The 19,041-nt window shown below is 37.6% G+C and overlaps 1 protein-coding gene across 1 annotated transcript in view; it reads right to left on the reverse strand.

Annotated features, from left to right (window-relative positions):
- Positions 1–1,014: 1,014 nt before the first annotated feature.
- Positions 1,015–19,041, reverse strand: part of SHISA9 (shisa family member 9) — a 381,349-nt gene continuing 363,322 nt past the window's right edge. The window contains exons 4-5 of the mRNA XM_054534729.2: positions 2,103–2,183; positions 1,015–1,221 (exon numbers count right to left, since the gene is read on the reverse strand). Of these exons, the coding sequence (XP_054390704.1) occupies positions 1,118–1,221; positions 2,103–2,183 (185 nt within the window). The 3' untranslated portion in view covers positions 1,015–1,117. The remainder of the gene's footprint in view (positions 1,222–2,102; positions 2,184–19,041) is intronic.

Genomic DNA, 19,041 nt, shown 5'->3' on the forward strand with positions numbered 1-19,041 from the left:
GAAAACCCAAATAAGATCTGCAGGGGAGACAGAGTTAGGAGGTGGAAGTTAGCTGAGTTAGAAAAATTTGATAAATACATTCTAAATAAAATTTGAACAAGCAAAATGTAAAACCAAAGTTGCACAAAGTTCATGGTAATCAACCAGTAGTTGAATTGCCTTCTAAGATAAGAATTAACACTCTTCAAAAAACTAGAATTCAAAGTCTTTATATTATTCACCATGTCCAGTATTCAATTAAAACCCACTAGCCATACAAGAAAACAGGAAAAAATGAACCATAGTCAGAAAAATAAAGTCGTTAATATAAACCAGTCCTGAGCTGGTCCAAGCATGACGCTAAGCAGACAAAGACTCTCAAACAGTGATTATAAATATTCACAAATGATATTAAAAAAAACTAAAGGAAAATGTAATCTTAATGAGTGAATAGACAGGAAATCTCACCAGTTAAATAGAAACTGCAAAAAAAAATCAAATGAAAAGGCTAGAACTTAGAAGTATAGTAATGAAAAGTCCAATATCTGAAATTTAGAAACTCACCGGGTAAGCAAAAGAAACATTCAGTGACTTGAAAGACATGTAATTGAAAGTTATGCAACCTAAAGAACAAAATGAAAAAAGCTAAAAAAATGTAACAGAGTCCTATGATCCTGTGGGACAATATCAAATGATCTGACACACATGTAGTTGAAGTCTCCAAAAGAGAAAAGAGTAATACTGAAGCAGAAAATACATATATTTTTAAGAAGTAATAGCTAAACATTTCACAAAAATGTGATAAAGATATAACAGTAAGTTATAGTTCAAGAAACTCAGTAAATACAAATATAACCACACTCAGGAACTATGTAGTTAAACTGTAGAAAACAAAAGATAAAAACTCTTTAAAGTAGGAAAATAAAAACACATAAAATTCAAGAGAACAAATGTAAAAAATATTACTGACTTTTTGTCAGAAACGATGGAGGCCAGAAACAATAACAAAAAAATCTTGAATATGCTGAAGGAAAAAATAAAAGTTGGCAATCAAAAAGTCTATATACAGCAAAAATAGCCTTCAAAACTAAAGGTGAGATATAGGCATTTTTAGATAAATCATACCTGGAAGAATACCTTACCAGCATGCGTGCATTAGAAGAAATGTAGAAGGATATTCTTCAAGCCAAAGAGAAATAATATCAGATAGAAACCTGAATGTACTCAAAAGAGTGATGAGCACTGTAAATGGTAAATAAGTAATTTAATATAAAATATTGTTTTCTTTTTCTCATAATGTTCTTTAATTATGGGAAAATTTAAGTTAACATCTCTTAACACTGATTGAATAAAAATAATAACATTGTAAAATGAAGTTTAAAACAAACATAGAAGTAAAATTATAAAACAAGTATATAAAGCATCATAAGGGTGCTGGGTAATGAAATTATACTGTTGGAAGTATCACATTTATGAATAAAACATAAAGGATAAAGCAGAAACTAGGAAGGTGGGAGGTGGCCCAGGTATGAAGGGAAAAAAATGGAAAAAGAAAGCAAAAATTGTACATTAACTGGTGTGAAATATAAAAAAGTACAATATGATTCCATATAAACTCTAATTGGCTTACAAAGAAGATATATTGATATAACTAGAACAATCACTGAAAATCTTAGAAAAAGTGTGATTGAAAAATTAAGAGAAAATATAATGAATTGCTAAAAGACATTTAAATAACCCTAAGAAAGAAAGGAAAGGAAAAATAAAAACTGAGGAACAAGAACAAAAACTGAAAATGGAAAAAAACCAGAAAAATAGTTGACTTAAATACAATCAATTCAGTAATTCCATTAAACATAAATGGACTACACCAAAATTAAAAGGAAGAAGTCATCATACTATCTGAAGATGCATATTTTGAAATAAAAGTATACAGAAAGATTGAAATTAAAATAATCGAAAAAAGATATACTATGCAAACAGTAAGCATAAGAAAGCAGAAAAACATATTAATAAGAAACCATACTGATAAGAACTATAGGAAGCCATGTTAACATCAGATTTCATGACAAAGAATTTTAAAGAGGTAGAAAGAAACATCCGTAATAATAAAAGTGACTTACTAGCTGTATAACCTTGGGTAAGTTGTGCAATTGCTCTGTGTAGCATTAGTTTCTTCATCTTTCCCATCTCCGTCTTCATCTCTGGCTCATAGATATTTTTAAAAATGAGAATTAAGTTATATTGAATAAGAAAATGTAAATAATGTGACTAGCACAGTATCTACATGGCATATTAAAAGCAATTTTAAAAATAAAAAATAAAATAAAAATTTAAAAAGTAGTGGCAAAGACCGCAAAATTACTTTTGCATCAGCCTAATACATTCTCCCATTTCTTTGGGTTGCCTTTTCACTGCTTATTGCGTCCTTTCCTGCACAGAGTGGTTTTTATTTTGATGTAGTTCAACTCATCTACTTTCACATGTCTTTTGCTGTCATGAGGCTTTTCTCCTACAGTTTCTTCTAAGAGCTTTATAGTTATAATTCTTATGTTTAGATTCTTGATTCGTTTTGAGTTAAAGGGTGGGTATGGTACAAGGAAAGGGTACAACCTCATTGCATGTAGATATCTAAGTCTCAATAAATTCTAAACAACTGAAATCTTATTAGGTATATACTCTCATTACAACATAATTAAATAAGAAATAAATAACAGTAAGATATCTAGAACATTCTTGAGATGTGTGGATCATAAACAATATACTTCTAAATAATACACAAGTCAAAGAAGACTCAAAAACTTCTTAAAATATTTTGAACTAAATGAAAATGAAAATACAACTTAGCAAAATTTGTGAGATACAATGAAAGCAGTCCTTAGAGGGAAATCCATAATATTCGATGCACAAGTTAGAAAAGAATAAATATCTAAAATCAATAGACTAATTGTCCACCTCCAGAAACTAGAGAAAGAAGAGTTGTTTAAGCCTAAAGCAATTAGATAGAAAGAAATAATATAAAAGCATAATGAGGCTCTCAAGCTCAGAGGTTGGAGCACAGGTCTTATGATGAAAGAACAGAAATTAATGGAATAGAAATCAAGGGAATAATAGAGAAAATCAACAAAGCCATATGCTGGCTTTTTGAAAGTTTCAATAAAGTTGATATAAACCGCTAGCCAAGCTAACCAAAAAAAAAAAAAAAAAAAAAAAAAGAGAAAGAGAGAGAGAGAAGATACAAATTACTAATATCAGAAATGAAAAAGTAGCATCACTACTCTGATCTCATGAATATTTAAAGCAGAGTAAAAGTATACAACAAACAACTCCATGCCCACACATTTGATAACTTAGATGAAATGGACTAATTCCTTCAAAGACACAATTTACCAAAACAAGGACAATAGATACTTTGTATGTATTGACAAACCTATACATCCTAACAAAATTGAATTAATACAAAGAACATTACTGGAGTGACATTACATAATACTAAAACAGACAATTCTTCAGGAAGACAACAATCATACATGCATATGCACCTGAAAACAGACATCCAAAACAAATGGACCAAATACTGACATGACTACAGGGAGAAAGAAGTGATTTCACAATCATAGTCGATATTTTAGATAAAGACGTAGGTCACTTGAATGATACTATCGACTGCCTGGACATCTTTGATGTTTATAGACCTCTACATCCATCAATTGTAGAATATTCATTATTTTCAAATAATTAAGGCATTCACAAAAGTAGATCATATGCAGGTCCATACAAGTCTCAATAAATTTGAGAGGATTGAAATAACAGAGACTAGTTTGTGACTACAATAGAATTAAATTTGAGATTAATAACTGGAAGGTTTCTTGTAAATACTTTGAAGTCAACAAAGTGACAATGGATTAAAACTATACCTTGGAACAAATGGACGTAACAGATATATACAGAACATTTCCTCCATCAACCACAGGATACATTTTCTATTCAACAGCGCATGGAACTTTTTCCAATATAGACCATATGATAAGCCATAAAATGAGCCTCAGTAAATTTAAGAAAATAGAAATTATGTCAAGCGCTCTCTCAGACCACAGTAGAATAAAACTGGAAATCAACTCCAAAAGGAACCTTCAGAACCACGCAAATGCATGGAAATTAACTAACCTGCTCCTGAATGAGCAATGGGTCAAAAATGAAATCCAGATGGAAATTTAAAAAATTTGTTGAACTGAATGCAAACCCTCTGGGATACAGTAAAGGCAGTGCAAAGAGGAAAGTTTATAGCCCTAAGTGCCTACATCAGAAAGACTGAAAGTGCACAAAGTGACATTCTAAGGTCACACCTCAAGGGACTAGAAAAACAAGAACAAACCAAACCCAAACCCAGCAGAAGAAATTACCAGGATCAGAGCAGAACTAAATGAAATTGAAACCAAAAAAATACAAAAGATAAATGAAACAAAAGCCTTCTTCTTTGAAAAAATACATAAAATTGATAGACTATTAGCAAGATTAACCAAGAAAAGAAGAGAGAAAATCTAAATAACCTCACTAAGAAATGAAACAGGAGATATCACAACTGACACCACTGAAATAGAAAAGATCATTCGCAGGTACTATGAACACCTTTATATGCATATACTAGAAAACCTAGAAGAGATGGATAAATTCCTGGAAAAATACAACCCTCCCAGCTTAAATCAGGAAGAATTAGATACCCTGAACAGACCAATAACAAACAGTGAGATTGAAATGGTAATTTAAAAATTACTAACAAAAAAAACTCCAGGACCAGATGGATTCACAGCAGAATCCTGCCAGACATTCAAAGAAGAATGCATATCAATCCTTTTGACACATTCCACAAGATAGAGAAAGAAGTAACCCTACCAAATTCATCCGATGAAGCCAACATCACCCTAATACCAAAACCAGGAAAGGACGTAACCAAAAGAGAAAACTACAGACCAATATCCTTGATGAATATAGATGCCAAAATCCTTAACAAAATACTAGCTAACTGAATCCAACAACATATCAAAAAAATAATCCACCATGATCAAGTGGGTTTCATGCTAGGGTTGCAGGGATAGTTTAACATATACGCAAGTCAATAAATGTGATACACCACATAAACAGAACTAAAAACAAAAATCACATGATCATCTCAATAGATGCAGAAAAAGAATTCAACAAAATCCGGCATCACTTTATGATTAAAACTCTCAGAAAAATCGGCATACAAAGGACATACCTTAAGGTAATAAAAGCCATCTATGACAAACCCACAGCCAACATAATACTGAATGAGGAAAAGATGAAAGCATTCCCTCTGAGAATGGGAAGAAGACAAGGATGCCCACTCTCACCACTCCTCTTCAACACAGTAGTAGAAGTCTTAGCCAGAACATTAAGACAAGAGAAAGAAAAAAAGGGCATCCAAATCAGTAAAGAGGAAGTTAAATTGTCACTGTTTGCTGACCATATGATCGTTTACCTTGAAAACCCTAAGGACTCCACCAGAAAGCTCCTGATATATTAATTCAGCAAAGTTTCTGGATATGAGATTAATGTACACAAATGTGTAGCTCTTCTATAAACCAACAGTGACCAAGTGGAGAATCAAATCAAGAACTCAACCGCTTTTACAATAGCTGCAAAAACAAAAAACAAAAAACAAAAAAAAAAACAAAAAATTAGGAATATACCTAACCAAGGAGTCAGAAAACCTCTACAAGGAAAACTACAAAACACTGCTGAAAGAAATCACAGATGACACAAACAAATAGAAACACATCCCATGCTCATGAATGGGTAGAATCAAAATCGTGAAAATGACCATACTGCCAAATGCAACCTACAAATTCAACACAATCCTCATCAAAATACCACCATCATTCTTTACAGAACTAGAAAAAAAAAAAATTCTAAAATTCATACAGAACCAAAAAAGAGCCTGCATAGCCAAAGCAAGACTAAGAAAAAAGAACAAATTTGGAGGCATCACACTACCTGATTTCAAACTACACCATAAGGCCATAGTCACCAAAACAGCATGGTACTGGTATAGAAATATGCACATAGACCAATGGAACAGAATTGAGAACCTAGAAATAAACCCAAATACTTACAGCCAACTGATCTTCAACAAAGCAAATAGAATCATAAAGTGGGGAAAGGACACCCTTTTCAACAAATGGTGCTGGGATAATTGGCTAGCCACATGTAGGAGAAAGAAACTGGATCCTCATCTCTCATCTTATACAAAAATCAACTCAAGATGGATTAAGGACTTAAACCTAATACCTGAAACTATAAAAATTCTAGAAGATAACATTGGAAAAACCCTTCTAGACATTGGCTTAGGCAAGGATTTTATGATCAAGAATCTAAAAGCAAATGCAATAAAAACAAAGATAAATAGCTGGGACCTAATTAAAATAAAGAGCTTTTGCATGGTAAAAGGAACAGTCAGTAGAGTAAACAGACAACCCACAGAGTGTGAGAAAATCTTCACAATCTATACATCTGACAAAGAACTAATATCCAGAATCTACAACTAACTCAAACAAATCAGTAAGACGAAATCAAACAATCCCATCAAAAAGTGGTCTAAGGACATGAATAGACAGTTTTCAAAAGAAGATATACAAATGGCCAACAAACATATGAAAAAATGTTCAAAATCACTAATGATCAGGGAAATGCAAATCAAAACCACAATGTGATACCACCTTATTCCTGCAAGAATGACCATCATCAAAAAATAAAAAAACAGTAGATGTTGGCATGGATGTGGTGAACAGGGAACACTACTACATTGCTGGTGGGAATGTAAACTAGTACAGGCACTATGGAAAACAGTGTGGAGATTACTTAAAGAACTAAAAGTAGAATTACCATTTGATCCAGCAATCCCACTACTGGGTATCTACCCAGAGGAAAAGAAATCATTATACGAAAAAGATACTTGTACATGCATGTTTATAGCGGCACAATTCACAATAGCAGAATCATGGAACCAGACCAAATACCTGTCAGTCAACGAGTGGATAAAGCAACTGTGCTATATGTATATATGATGGAATACTATGCAGCAATAAAAAGGAATGAATTAACAGCATTTGCAGTGACCTGGATGAGAATGGAGACTATTATACTAAGTGAAGTAACTAAGGAATGGAAAACCAAACATCGTATATTCTCACTGATATGTGGGAGTTAAGCTATAAGGATGCAAAAGCATAAGGATGATAATGGACTTTGGGGACTTAGGGGGAAGAGACAGAGGGGGCGAGGGATAAAAGACTACAAATATGGTCCAGTGTATACTGCTCACGTGATAGGTGCACCAAAATCTCACAAATCACCACTAAAAAACTTACTCATGTAACCAAATACCACCTGTACCCCAATAAATTGTGGAAAAATTTAATTACTTAATTAATTAATTAATTTTAAAAAAATAAAAAATAAAAATTTCAACAGAATTGATGAAGACCTAGTTAGAACTAATCAAGAAAAAAGAGGGAGAATACAAATTAACAGAATCAGGAAGGAAAGAGAGGTTATTTTCAGAGATTCTAGAGACATTAAAAGGATAATAAAGGAATATTAGTAAAGAAATTAAATTTTCCATTAAAAATATTTTCACAAACAAGATGAAAAGCCAAGGTGATTTTATTGGTGAGTTCTATAAAACACTCATAGAAGAAATCATACTAATGGTAAGCTCTTTCAGAAAATAGAGAACAGGGATATACCTCCCATGTTTTATGAGGCCAGCATAATGCCACTATTTAAACTAGACAAAGACATTCTGAAATCAAAATTACACACCAAATGTACTCATGAACATACATCCAAGTATTCTTAAAATATTACTACATTGAACTCATACATTTGACAATATATTATAATCACAAAAAATTAAAAGAAAATTGTAAAATATTGATAAGAAAGGAGAAAAATGTTTACACAGAAAGAAATCAGAACTATGTTGACCTTAGACTTAATTGCTAAAACAGTAAAGCAAAGTCTGGAGCTCTAATAGAATATGGTGTTGAACTTTTATTTCTATATCCAGGCAAAATTGTCTATGCAGTGCAATCTCAATTACATTAAAACATGCATAGAAAAGATCTAAAAAGAAAAACACCCAATATTAATATAAATAACCTCATTATATAAGAGAAACAATGTAGAGTGAACACCTAACTCATCAGTTACCACACTTGATCTTCACAGTAGCCCTGTGAGGTCTTTATTACCCAGTCTCAAGTAGCTGGTAGACGGTAGAGCTGCACTCAAATGTCTTCTGAATAGAAGGAGGTTTGACCTCATACCTTGTCATCAGTGAGGAATGTAGATTTGATAGTGAGTGACAGGTCTCCTGGATCAAATAACTATGGCCCCAACTCACAGTGGACCCAATAATTAGCGCTCTGGGCCACACTTCCAGTGGATCTTGGGAATTTGTGCTTGACAAAAGGACAATTGATTGAATTCTCAGCACTGGCTGAGGTCTTTCTGCTGCAGGGAATTAGTGAGTCCTCCTCGAAACATGTTTGATTTCACTGGATTTCCTCCAAAGGATGGCTATCATTGCTAAGTGGCTTTTCCAGCTTTGAGGAAACATGAATGACTTTTTCAAGCACTCTGATTCCACCCAGAGTTGGCATGTCATGGAATTCGGGCCACTTGACATAATCAGGAGCTTTCTCTTCCCTCCTTCTTTCAGGGTCAGCCAGCAGTAATTTGGATCCCTTCTGTCTGCTCACATTATCTCTACCATGGGGAATTAACAACCACTTCACTGCACAGCTGCTAGAGGCTGGAATAATTAATTAAAACTTAAAATTAAACCATTTATAAGCCTTTGCATCCGAAACTATAGGAGTAGGTAACCTCTTCAAGGCATTTCAACTGATTAGCAAGGGAAAGAAAATTTTTTTCAAGAGTTGTATTAGCAATATGAAGTGCATTTCCTAAGTATATATATCTAACGAATCACACCATAAAAGCTGATGCTAAAGCAGAACAATCTTGTGTATAGCAACTGGAAATTTACCCACAGCATCAAAAAGGATTCATGTAAGGAGACTGAGAGCCAGGACACCAAATTAAAAACATTGATTAACAAAGACAACTCAAGACGATGGCCTACCCATCTTCCCCTTTTGTCTGGAGTGGTGCAATAAATGATGGACAGAAACACATATTTTTATGCTTTGATCTTATGAGCCTTCAAGTAAGAGGTAAGCAAGCCAATGGCATGTGTTATGGATACTTGTCTAGACAAATATCTTACTTTTGACTAAGTGAGAAAACTGAAGATGTTAAGTGATTTTTTTCAAGGTCACACAGTGAATGATTCTTTTCTAAAAACAACTACTTTGGAGGAGCCCAGATTCTCTTTCGACAGCAGTATTTTCAGCTCCTACTGACTCTCTGATGGCCCTGGGAGACTGTCCTATGGGAAAGTGCTTTCCAATTCCAGATACATGGGTAACCATGGACTTTGATAATTCATGAAAATCTTAGAGATTCTTAAGTTTCTGAGGTTTAGGAGAGAAAACGAACATTCACTGAAACCCTGCCCTGTGTCTGCTCCTATGGCCTCTTTGTAAAACTACTCTTGTTGAATTTTCATAATTTTCCTGTGCAATAGGCATTCCCATTTAACAGACAAAGAGTGATTCTAGCGAGTTGTATTAGTCCGTTCTCAAGCTGCTGACTGATAAAGACATACCCAATACTGGGCAATTTTCAAAAGAAAGAGAGGTTTAATGGACTTACAGTTCCATGGGACTGGGGAGGCCTCACAATCATGGCAGAAGGCAAGGAGGAGCAAGTCACATCTTATATGGATGGCAGCAGGCAAAGAGAGAGCTTGTGCTGGGATATTCCCTCTTCTAAAACCATCAGATCTCATGAGACTTATTCACTATCAGGAGAACAGCACAGGAAAGACCTGCCCCCATGATTCAATTACCTCCCACCAGGTCCCTCCCACAACACATGGAAACTTAAGATGAGATTTGGGTGGGAATACAGCCAAACCATATCAGGGGTTAAGCAACTTGTCCACAGTCACAGATCTGAGATTTTGAAATGTGTCTATTAAGACATGTCATTGAGATGTCTTACCAGGAGAGTAGAATCTCTTTTTTTTGCATTGGTGTGAGGGGAATGCACAGTTGAAAACTGGGTCCTTAATATTAATAATACTTCAATAAACTTTGTCCCACGTGGAGGTTCACAGCTGATGGCAGGTGAAGCCAGTAGAATGGGGTGAAACGTACCAATTCTGATGAATCAACTGGAGGCTTGGACACATCATTGCCACTGCTCCAATTCTGTGGCTTTGCAAGTTCAGGAAATGAGAGAGAAAGCAATAACCCCAGTTGTTCTGAGAGTTTAACATCACAAATAAAAACAGAGAGCGAGAAAAAATATCAGTGAGTCAATCAGTAAAGTCTAAGGGTTGCAGAGAATAAAAAAAATCTGTTCAATATATGTATAGTTCTGATGGTAAACAATGGGATGGGGTAAATTGTAAAGAAGAGAGAAAGATAACACGTTTTTCCCAAGGTGGAGGAAAAGGGGATTAATAACTGTTGCACATCTTCCAACTGCCAAGGCATTCTACCAGTATGCGTATATTTCACTCAATCCTCACATAACTGGTATCAGCTGTTCTATAAATTTAGTGTATAAATGTGATGATATTTATTTTATTTTTCCAAGTAATCTTTTTAGTCCTTCACCTACAAGATTGGCCCAAACTCTGATAACCCTCGTTAGGTCTCTTCATCAATTTTACTCAAAAGAACTGAGGTTCTAGGCTGGGTGCAGTGGCTCATGCTTGTAATACCAGCGCTTTCTGAGGCCGAGGTGGGAGGATGGCTTGAGTCCAGGAGTTCAAGACCAGCTGGGGTAACATAGCGAGACTCCATCTCTATTAAAAAAAATTGTTTTTAAATAGAAAAAAAGAAATGAGGTTTTATGGAGTCTACCTGTGGCAGAGGGGTGGAAGGGTCATTGTAGGGTCATTGTACAACTTCCACACTCAAAAAAGAACAGCAATTGCTTTGAAACTGTCGGCGATCACTATTGTTTCTTCCTACTTTATTGCTTTTATAAACAAATTTATTGAGCTGTATTTTACATATTATGAAAAGTGCCCATTTCAATTGTATGCTTCCATAATTTTTGGTAACACTACCAAGTGATGCAACTACCGTCATAAATCGGTTTTAGAACATTTTCTCTCTCTTTTTTTTATTTTTTTTTATTTTGAGATGGAGTTTTTCTCTTATCGCCCAGGCTGTGGCACAATCACGGCTCACTGCAAACTCTGCTTCCTGGGTTTAAGTGACTCTCCTGCCTCAGCCTCCGAAGTAGCTGGGATTACAGGTGCCTGCCACCATGCCTGGCTAATTTTTGTATTTTTAGTAGAGGGGTTTCACCATGTTGGTCAGGCTGGTTTCGAACTCCTGACCTCAGGTTATCCACCCACCTCAGCCTCCCAGAGTGCTGGGATTACAGGCATGAGCCACCACACCCAGCCTAGAACATTCTCACACACACACACCCCATAAGATCCCTCATCCTCATTTTGAGTTCATCACTATGCCCACCTCCAGCTCCAGGCAACCACTAATCTACTTTCTGTTTCTACCTTTTCCAGACATTTCATATACCTAGAATCATGCAATTTGGTGGTCTCTCTGTTTTTCTTTTCTTTTTCACTTTACATAATACATTTGAGGTTCATTCATGATGTCATGTGTGTCAACAGTTTCTTTTTATGGTTGAAGAGTATCCCATGGTAGGGATATAGAATGTTTTGTCAACTCCTTTACCACCGTACACGCCGACTTACACATGGATGGATATTCATAACAGCACTGGTCATAATAACCTTAAGCTGAAAACAACCTGAGTGCTTTTTAAAATTGGTCTACATCTGTGGTTCTCAAGCCTGGCTGCACATGATGATGTTGATTTAATGGGCTTGGGGATAGAGCTCAGGACACTTATTTGTTTCCAAAGCTTTCCAGGTGATTCTACAAAACAGGAAACTGTTCTACAGAGTCCAACAGATAACATTTGTTCCTTCTCTCTACACTGATGTTACAGTTCCCGGATCACAAATGTGGTTCTTGGATTCCATTTCTTCTGCATTGAGCTTGGTCAAGGTGGCCCAAATGTGAGCTCCACATTATAGCATTTGATTTGAGTGTCAGACTTGGGATATATCCCTGCTAACCACTGAATCCCAAAGTCTTCCCCATATCCCTTCTCAGGGTCTGAGGTCAGTGGTCACTATGCACACTTTCCTAAACTCTCAGAACCCAAGGAAATGGTACCACTTGATCTACTTCCAAAGTCAGGCTCTAGACCTAACTCCCTGTCTAGGAGATGCTACCTTCCATGGCTCAAAATTTATTTCTTCTTAAAGGGAGATTTATCAAATGATTCCCAGATGCTAACCACTATACTTCTAATCAGAGTCTACTTTTATGACTCCAAGGTGCTCTACTCCTCCCCATTTCCTGTTTATTGTACATATATCTTGATTAATAAGACAGAAAAATCATATTTAGTGACAGCTGTGTTACAACCTGCACAATCATTTCCTTATGTAAGTGTATAATTATCCTTATTTTCAGACATTGATCTTCAGCTAGGTTAATTGGACAAGGTCATACAACCAATAATTGTAGATCCAGCATTGCAACCGAAGTCTTCTTGTCTCCAAAGCTGGTACACTTTTGACTATAATTTGCTGGCTTCTCTCCACTTCACTTCTCTGCAGAGCAAGGATTTCCACATTTCCTTTAAAATGCAATTTAATTGTAAATACGTTCTTGCAAAGCTCATTCTATCTCCCTCATTTTCTCTTTTCCTTCCTCACTCTCCTAAGAGCAAGTCATTAGGAGGGTACATTCTGTTTCCAAGTCTGCTTTGCCTTGTACAAAAGATCTCCTTTCAAAATTCCAGTGGAGGTGCCCAGGAGAGTTGCAATGGTGTCCTTAACTACCCCTCGCCCCCAACTCCTGCTCTTGTTGGGTCTGTAGAATTCTACAGGCTTTGTGCAACGTATCACCCCAATGCTTCAAAGTCCTACTCCTTATCTCGGCCAGGTTGCAGCCTGCTGACCCTCACCATCAGGGGAAATGTAAATAAAGACAAACTGCAGTTTCCATCAAATAAACAGTTGGATTCTGTTGGAGTCTGGTGAGCAAGGCAGGGCATTGCTCCATGTAAGCCCTTATCAGAGCCCAGCAAACATTTCCTCCCAGTGTGGTTGGTTTTAAATGTTCTGTGGCAGGTAGAGTAATTATAACTGGGTCAGGCTCTCTGGGTCTCATTCTAACGCCCTTGAACAAAAACTCACTTTTGGCAAATGTCAGCCTTGCTAGTGGGGAACTTTAAAGAGGCCAAGTTTCACCAAATCTGTGGTGATTGCAAGAGCATGGATTCTGCTCCAGACCTTGGATCAAATCCCAGATCCCCTATTTATAAGATAGATGGCCTTGGGCAAGTTATATCACCTCTCTGAGGCACAGATTCCCACCTATCTCTACAGCCTTACTGTAGCCACTGCCTCCTATATTCTTTCTCTTTATCCATACCACCTCTAGTATATCACCCAAGACCTTAGCATATACTGTCTCCTCTGCCTAGAACACTCTCAGAACGATATAGCTGAAAGGCACTATTTTTGTTTACCTCCTTTATTTGTTAGGTGAGAAAACCAAGGTACAGGGAAGGGAAGTGGCTTTTCCAAGCTCACCACTGAATCAACAGCAGAAGAGTCTGCTTGGCAGAGGCTCACTGGCTCACTGTTAAGAGACCATAGCGGGGAAGATAGACGGCAGTGGGAGCATAGAAAGCCCCATCTTGGAAGTGTTTTCTGTTTGTGATCACCAGAAGGCTGGGTATCCCTGGAAATATGGAGGAGGATTTATTCCTGTATGTCCCCCATAGGGGAAGTATTGCTTTGCCCATTTTACATATGCAGAAAGTAAGGCTCAGAGAGGTTGAGTAGCATTTCCAATGTACACAGCTGGTGACCAGCTGAACCGGGGTTTAATCCAGGGCTCTCTGCCTTCAAAACCATGCTATATAGTCTAAATGGATGCATATGTGCCACAAAAGCCCTACAGTGTTTTGCTTTCAAACATTGACAAGCTTATTCTCTCTCAAAGATCAGATAAAGTTTACCACCTCCTAAAACCCTTCCTTGACTTCTCTTCCTGAACAGACCCTCCCGTCTGTCTTCTGCACATGTTACTTCATATGTAGCACAGGCAAGCTCCCTTGACTACATGTTATCATTAGTTTTGTTTTACCTGGATGTCTCCACCATTTGATCACAGCTTGTTGAGGACTGAGACCCTGAATTAACTGCCACATCTGTTTGCCACACATGATAAAGCTGTACATATAACTGGTAATAGGTAAGTGGGTATAATTGGTATCATGTGTCCAACTGGACACATAATATGTACTCAGCAGATACTTGCTAAATATGTCACAAAGCTAGTGGTGGTTTTCTCCAAGAGTTGCTTTTTATTCTGGATGCATGTTGATTTTTTAAAATGAAAGGATCTCCAGGATTAACATGAAGACATTTTAGCTCATTAGGAAAGAAAAATCACAAGAAATTGTGCCCACTACACTAAAAAAGGAAAATACGCTCACATTGAGGATGAGAACAAGACCATTAACACTACAGAGAGAGGCTCCTTCATTTTTTCCTCTACATGGGGAACATTATGTGCTGCTAAGTCTTGCACAAAATGAATTTCTCAAAGGGACTTTTTTTTTGTTTGTTTTTTTCTGAGACCGAGTTTTGCTTTTGTCGCCCAGGATGGATGCAATGGCGCGATCTTGGCCCACTGCAACCTCTGCCTCCCAGGTTCAAGCGATTCTCCTGCCTCAACTCCCAAGTAGCTGGGATTACAGGCGTGTGCCACCACGCCTAGCTAATTTTTGTATTTTTTGGAAAGTCGGGGTTTCACCATGTTGGTCAGGCTGGTGTCAAACTCCTGACCTCCAGTGATCCGCTCGCCTTGGCCTCCTGAAGTGCTGGGATTACAGGCAAGAGCTAGAGAAAATTTTTTATTCAACATAAGGCATGGTTTATTCATCTCAGCTTCCCAAACATCTCCCTGGCCCCCACTTTTACCCCCAGTGTCTATCACAAAAACATTGATTTGATCCCAATAGAATTGAGAGTTTCAGGAGAGGAGCTGATGGGTGGGGTAGTAAGGGATGAGGTCCTAGAAGTACCCCCATGAATTTGTGTAGCAGTTCCATCTAGCTGCATCTCTCCTGGCCTTAAGCCCTTTGAGCCCCTTTCTCCTGCTAATGTTTTCCTGGAGGAATCCTTTGGCCATAAGTATCCTATTCGTCACAGAAATATCTATTCCAATAGAATAGTGCCAGGTGCTGAGCCAGAAAAAAGAAAAAAAAAAAAAAACAAAAAAACTGAGAAATAAGAAAAGAACCCCCTCTCAGGCAATGTACAAATACCTGGCCAAATTCTCACAACCACCCTGCAGGATCCTATTAGTTCAATTTTACAGAAATGTAAGCACTATTCCCTGGGACACAGAGAAGATGGAGCAGAGAATAGATTCAGGTTGGTCTGACCCACTACTAATGACTTATAATAATCCAGCAACTGGATTGTATCATTTACCTAACCTTTCCTCCTCATGTTAAACATTTAGATTACATCCTCCTTTTCACCATTATAAATAACACCACCACAGAGTTTTTAATACAAAACACTTTGGCTGCATTTATGATTACTGTCTCGGAGGTAGATTGTTGAATTAAGAAGCACGGATCTTTTTAAGGCTGTTGATATACATTGCCAAGTTGGTTTCCAAAAGCGCTGTACAAACTCACACTACCTCCGGCAGTGCATGACAGTATCAATTTCACCACACTCCCATCAGTTTGGGTAGTCTCATTTTTTAGAAATGTTATACATTTGCCGGCTGAAAATAGTATTGCCATTTTAATTTGTATTTCTTTGATTACTATTAAGGTTGAATATGTTCCTATATGTTTTTAAAGCCATTTTGATTCCTCCTTGTGATTTTTATTTTCCTATCTAATTTAGCTTTCAGGATCTTAGTGATTTTTGTAATAATTCTATAGGCTCTTGATGTTAAAAATAGCAAGTCTTGGTTTGTCATCTTAGAATATGGTCCCACTTTGCTTCTTTTTAAACATTTTTAAAGTTAAAGACATTTAAAAAAATACAATCAACTACATCCATCTTTTATTTTGTGATTTTATCCACCCAAAGTCCTCTCTTTTTCAGCAACTTGATAAATCTTCAATTTTATTTTGTCCTGGTGATTATTTTAATTTACAATTTTAAGCCGTTGGCTTTATCTAGAAGGCATAGGTTTTCTTTTTTCAGTGTTGAATCTGATGCAAGAATCAACATGAATTTTTACCAAATTTGTCCCAGCAGTGGGTACTAAATAATCCCTGCCTTCCCCACCGCTTGTTGTCATCACATACGAAGGTCTTATTCCTGAGAGTAACTGTTTTTCATCCTTCCCTTCTTGATGTGCAAGGGCCTCTGCAGATGTCCTTTTTTCTCTCTGTTCCACCCACCACTACCTACTCAATTTTTCCTCCAGCAGGGTCCCCAGAGCTATCCTTGGACTTCCAGCAAGAGTTTTCCATCTTAAAAGTTGTGTGTTTTTTTCTTCTTCATTTACAATGCCAGCCTATATTCTGGGGGGCCTGAGCCTCCCTGAGCAATTCCAACTGGAAAACACAACAACAGCCAGTACCTGTGGGAAGGCTGCTTGTGTGCTTGAAACAACATTGCCCTCATCAAAGCTACCTCCCTCTAGCCTGGACAATCCTCATGGTGGGAACAAACAGCCTGCAGTGATTCCAGAGAAGCACTCCAGGCTCTTAGAGACACAGAGCCTTCATCTTAGTCCTAGGCGGGGAAAGCATTTATTCCCATATAAGAAAACTAAATTCTTATCTTTCCAAAGAGGAATATCAATAAATAATATCTAGGAAAGGGTAATAAAGAAATAATAATGTATGCATATTTAGAAATATAGCATAAAGCTAACTTTCTGGAAGAAACAGCTAACCATTAAAATCCCTTGCCTTTGGGAATGTGCCCAAGAGAAGAGATGCGGGGACATTGGCAAAGGAGACTTCTGCTTTTCTTTATAAAGCTGATTTATGCTTTTAACTATGTGCATGCAATTGCTTTGATATTTAAAAACATATTTTAAGAATCATCCACTGAACATGAAAATGCAAAAACAAGATACGCATCCACTTTATATCTGTTGTCTGATGAGCAAAATTCAATCTTTGTTTTCTAATCTTATATCTTAATAACAGAAATTCTCAGTGTCCAACCCTGCAGATAAAGATGAATTTGAGTTTAGGAAATTGATTTCAGTGTAAATTGATACCCAGAACACTTGGGATGTTGGCACATTATTCTTTTAAAAACAAAATGCTCCAGAAATTCTTGCTTTTTTTTTTTTCCAGTTATCTTTTGCCTCTTTTCCTTGTAAGAGATGGTTTCTATCTCCCATACAAAACTCTCCACTTTTAGAAAGAAGGAACAGTGTCTCATTGGTTTCATTATCCTCAGCATATATCACATGGTTTGATGATTGTATGCACTGCACTCGATGAATATTTGTTGAACGAATGAGAGGAGAGGAGAGGAGAGAAGAGAAGAGAAAAGGAGAGAAGGGAGGGGAAGGAGAGGGGAGGGGAGAGGAGGGGGTGAAGGTAGGGGAGTGGAGGGGAGGGAAGGGAATGGAAGGGAGAGAAAAAAAGGGGAGGGAAAAGGAGGGGAAGGGAATGAAGGAAAGGGAAAGGAAGGGAAGGAAAGAGAAGGGAAGGGAGAGAAAGAGAAGAGGAGGGGAGGGGAGAGGAGAGAAAGAGGAAGGGAGAGGAAGGGAGGGAAGGAAGGGAAGGGAAGAAGGGAAGAGGATGGAAGGGGAGGGGAAGGAGATGAAAGGGGAGGGGAAGGAGATGAAAGGGGAGGGGAAGGACATGAAAGGGGAGGGGAGAGAGATGGAAGAGGAGGGTAGGGAGGGAAGGAACGAAGAAGAAAGGAAAGGGGAATGGAAGGGAAGGGAAGGGGAAGACAGGGAAGGGAGTGGAGGGAAAAGAAGGGAACAGAAGTGGAGGGAAAGGGAGGGGAGGGAGTGAGAAGAGGAGGGGAGGGAAGGGGAGTGAAGAGAAGAGGAAGAAAGGGAAGGGGAAGGGAAGGGGAGGGGGACAGGAAGGGAGGGTAGGGGAAGGGAGGAGAGGGGAAAAGGAGGGATGGGGAGGGGAAGGGGGAGGAAGGGAGGGATGGGGAGGGGAGGGGAGCAGAGGGACAGGAAGAGGAGAGGAGGGAAGGGAAGAGGAGGAAAAGAGGAGGGGAAAAACAGGGGAAGGGAAGAGAAGACGAGAAAAGGAGGAGCGAGGAAGGGGAGAAGAAAGGCTAGGGGAAAGGGAGGAGACTGGAAAGGGAGAAGAAGAGAAAGAAGAGGGAATTATTACTTTCTTGACATTATTTATTGATTTCTCTCTTTGGGAAGACAAAGATTTAGTTCTCTTATATTGGGGTGAATTCTTTCCCCAAGATGACGGATCTGTGCTCAGTGCTGTTTTGTTTTTTCACTCTACTTTTATTATTACTCCTAAACCAGAGTTCACTATTAACTTAAACCTAAGATATTAGAAAGAAAATCTAAAAATCAACTCAAGACTAGAAGCAAGAGAGACATTCTGTTTAGAGTAATGAAGAATAGGAGAACTACTAGCAAGAAGTTAACCTTTGAAGCACAAAATGTTTAACTGTACACCGGATGCTTCATCCTGAGGTCAGACAACCAAAAGAAACTCTGCCCCTGGTTTCCTCCACTCTCAAGATTTAAAACAGGCCAGCACGGTGGCTCAAGCCTGTAATCCTAGCACTTTGGCAAGCCAAGAGGGGCTAATCACTTGAGGTCAGGAGTTTCAGACCAGACTGGCCAACATGGT

This window comes from Pongo abelii, chromosome 18, assembly GCF_028885655.2.
Source record: "Pongo abelii isolate AG06213 chromosome 18, NHGRI_mPonAbe1-v2.0_pri, whole genome shotgun sequence".
NCBI classification, from domain to species: domain Eukaryota; kingdom Metazoa; phylum Chordata; class Mammalia; order Primates; family Hominidae; genus Pongo; species Pongo abelii.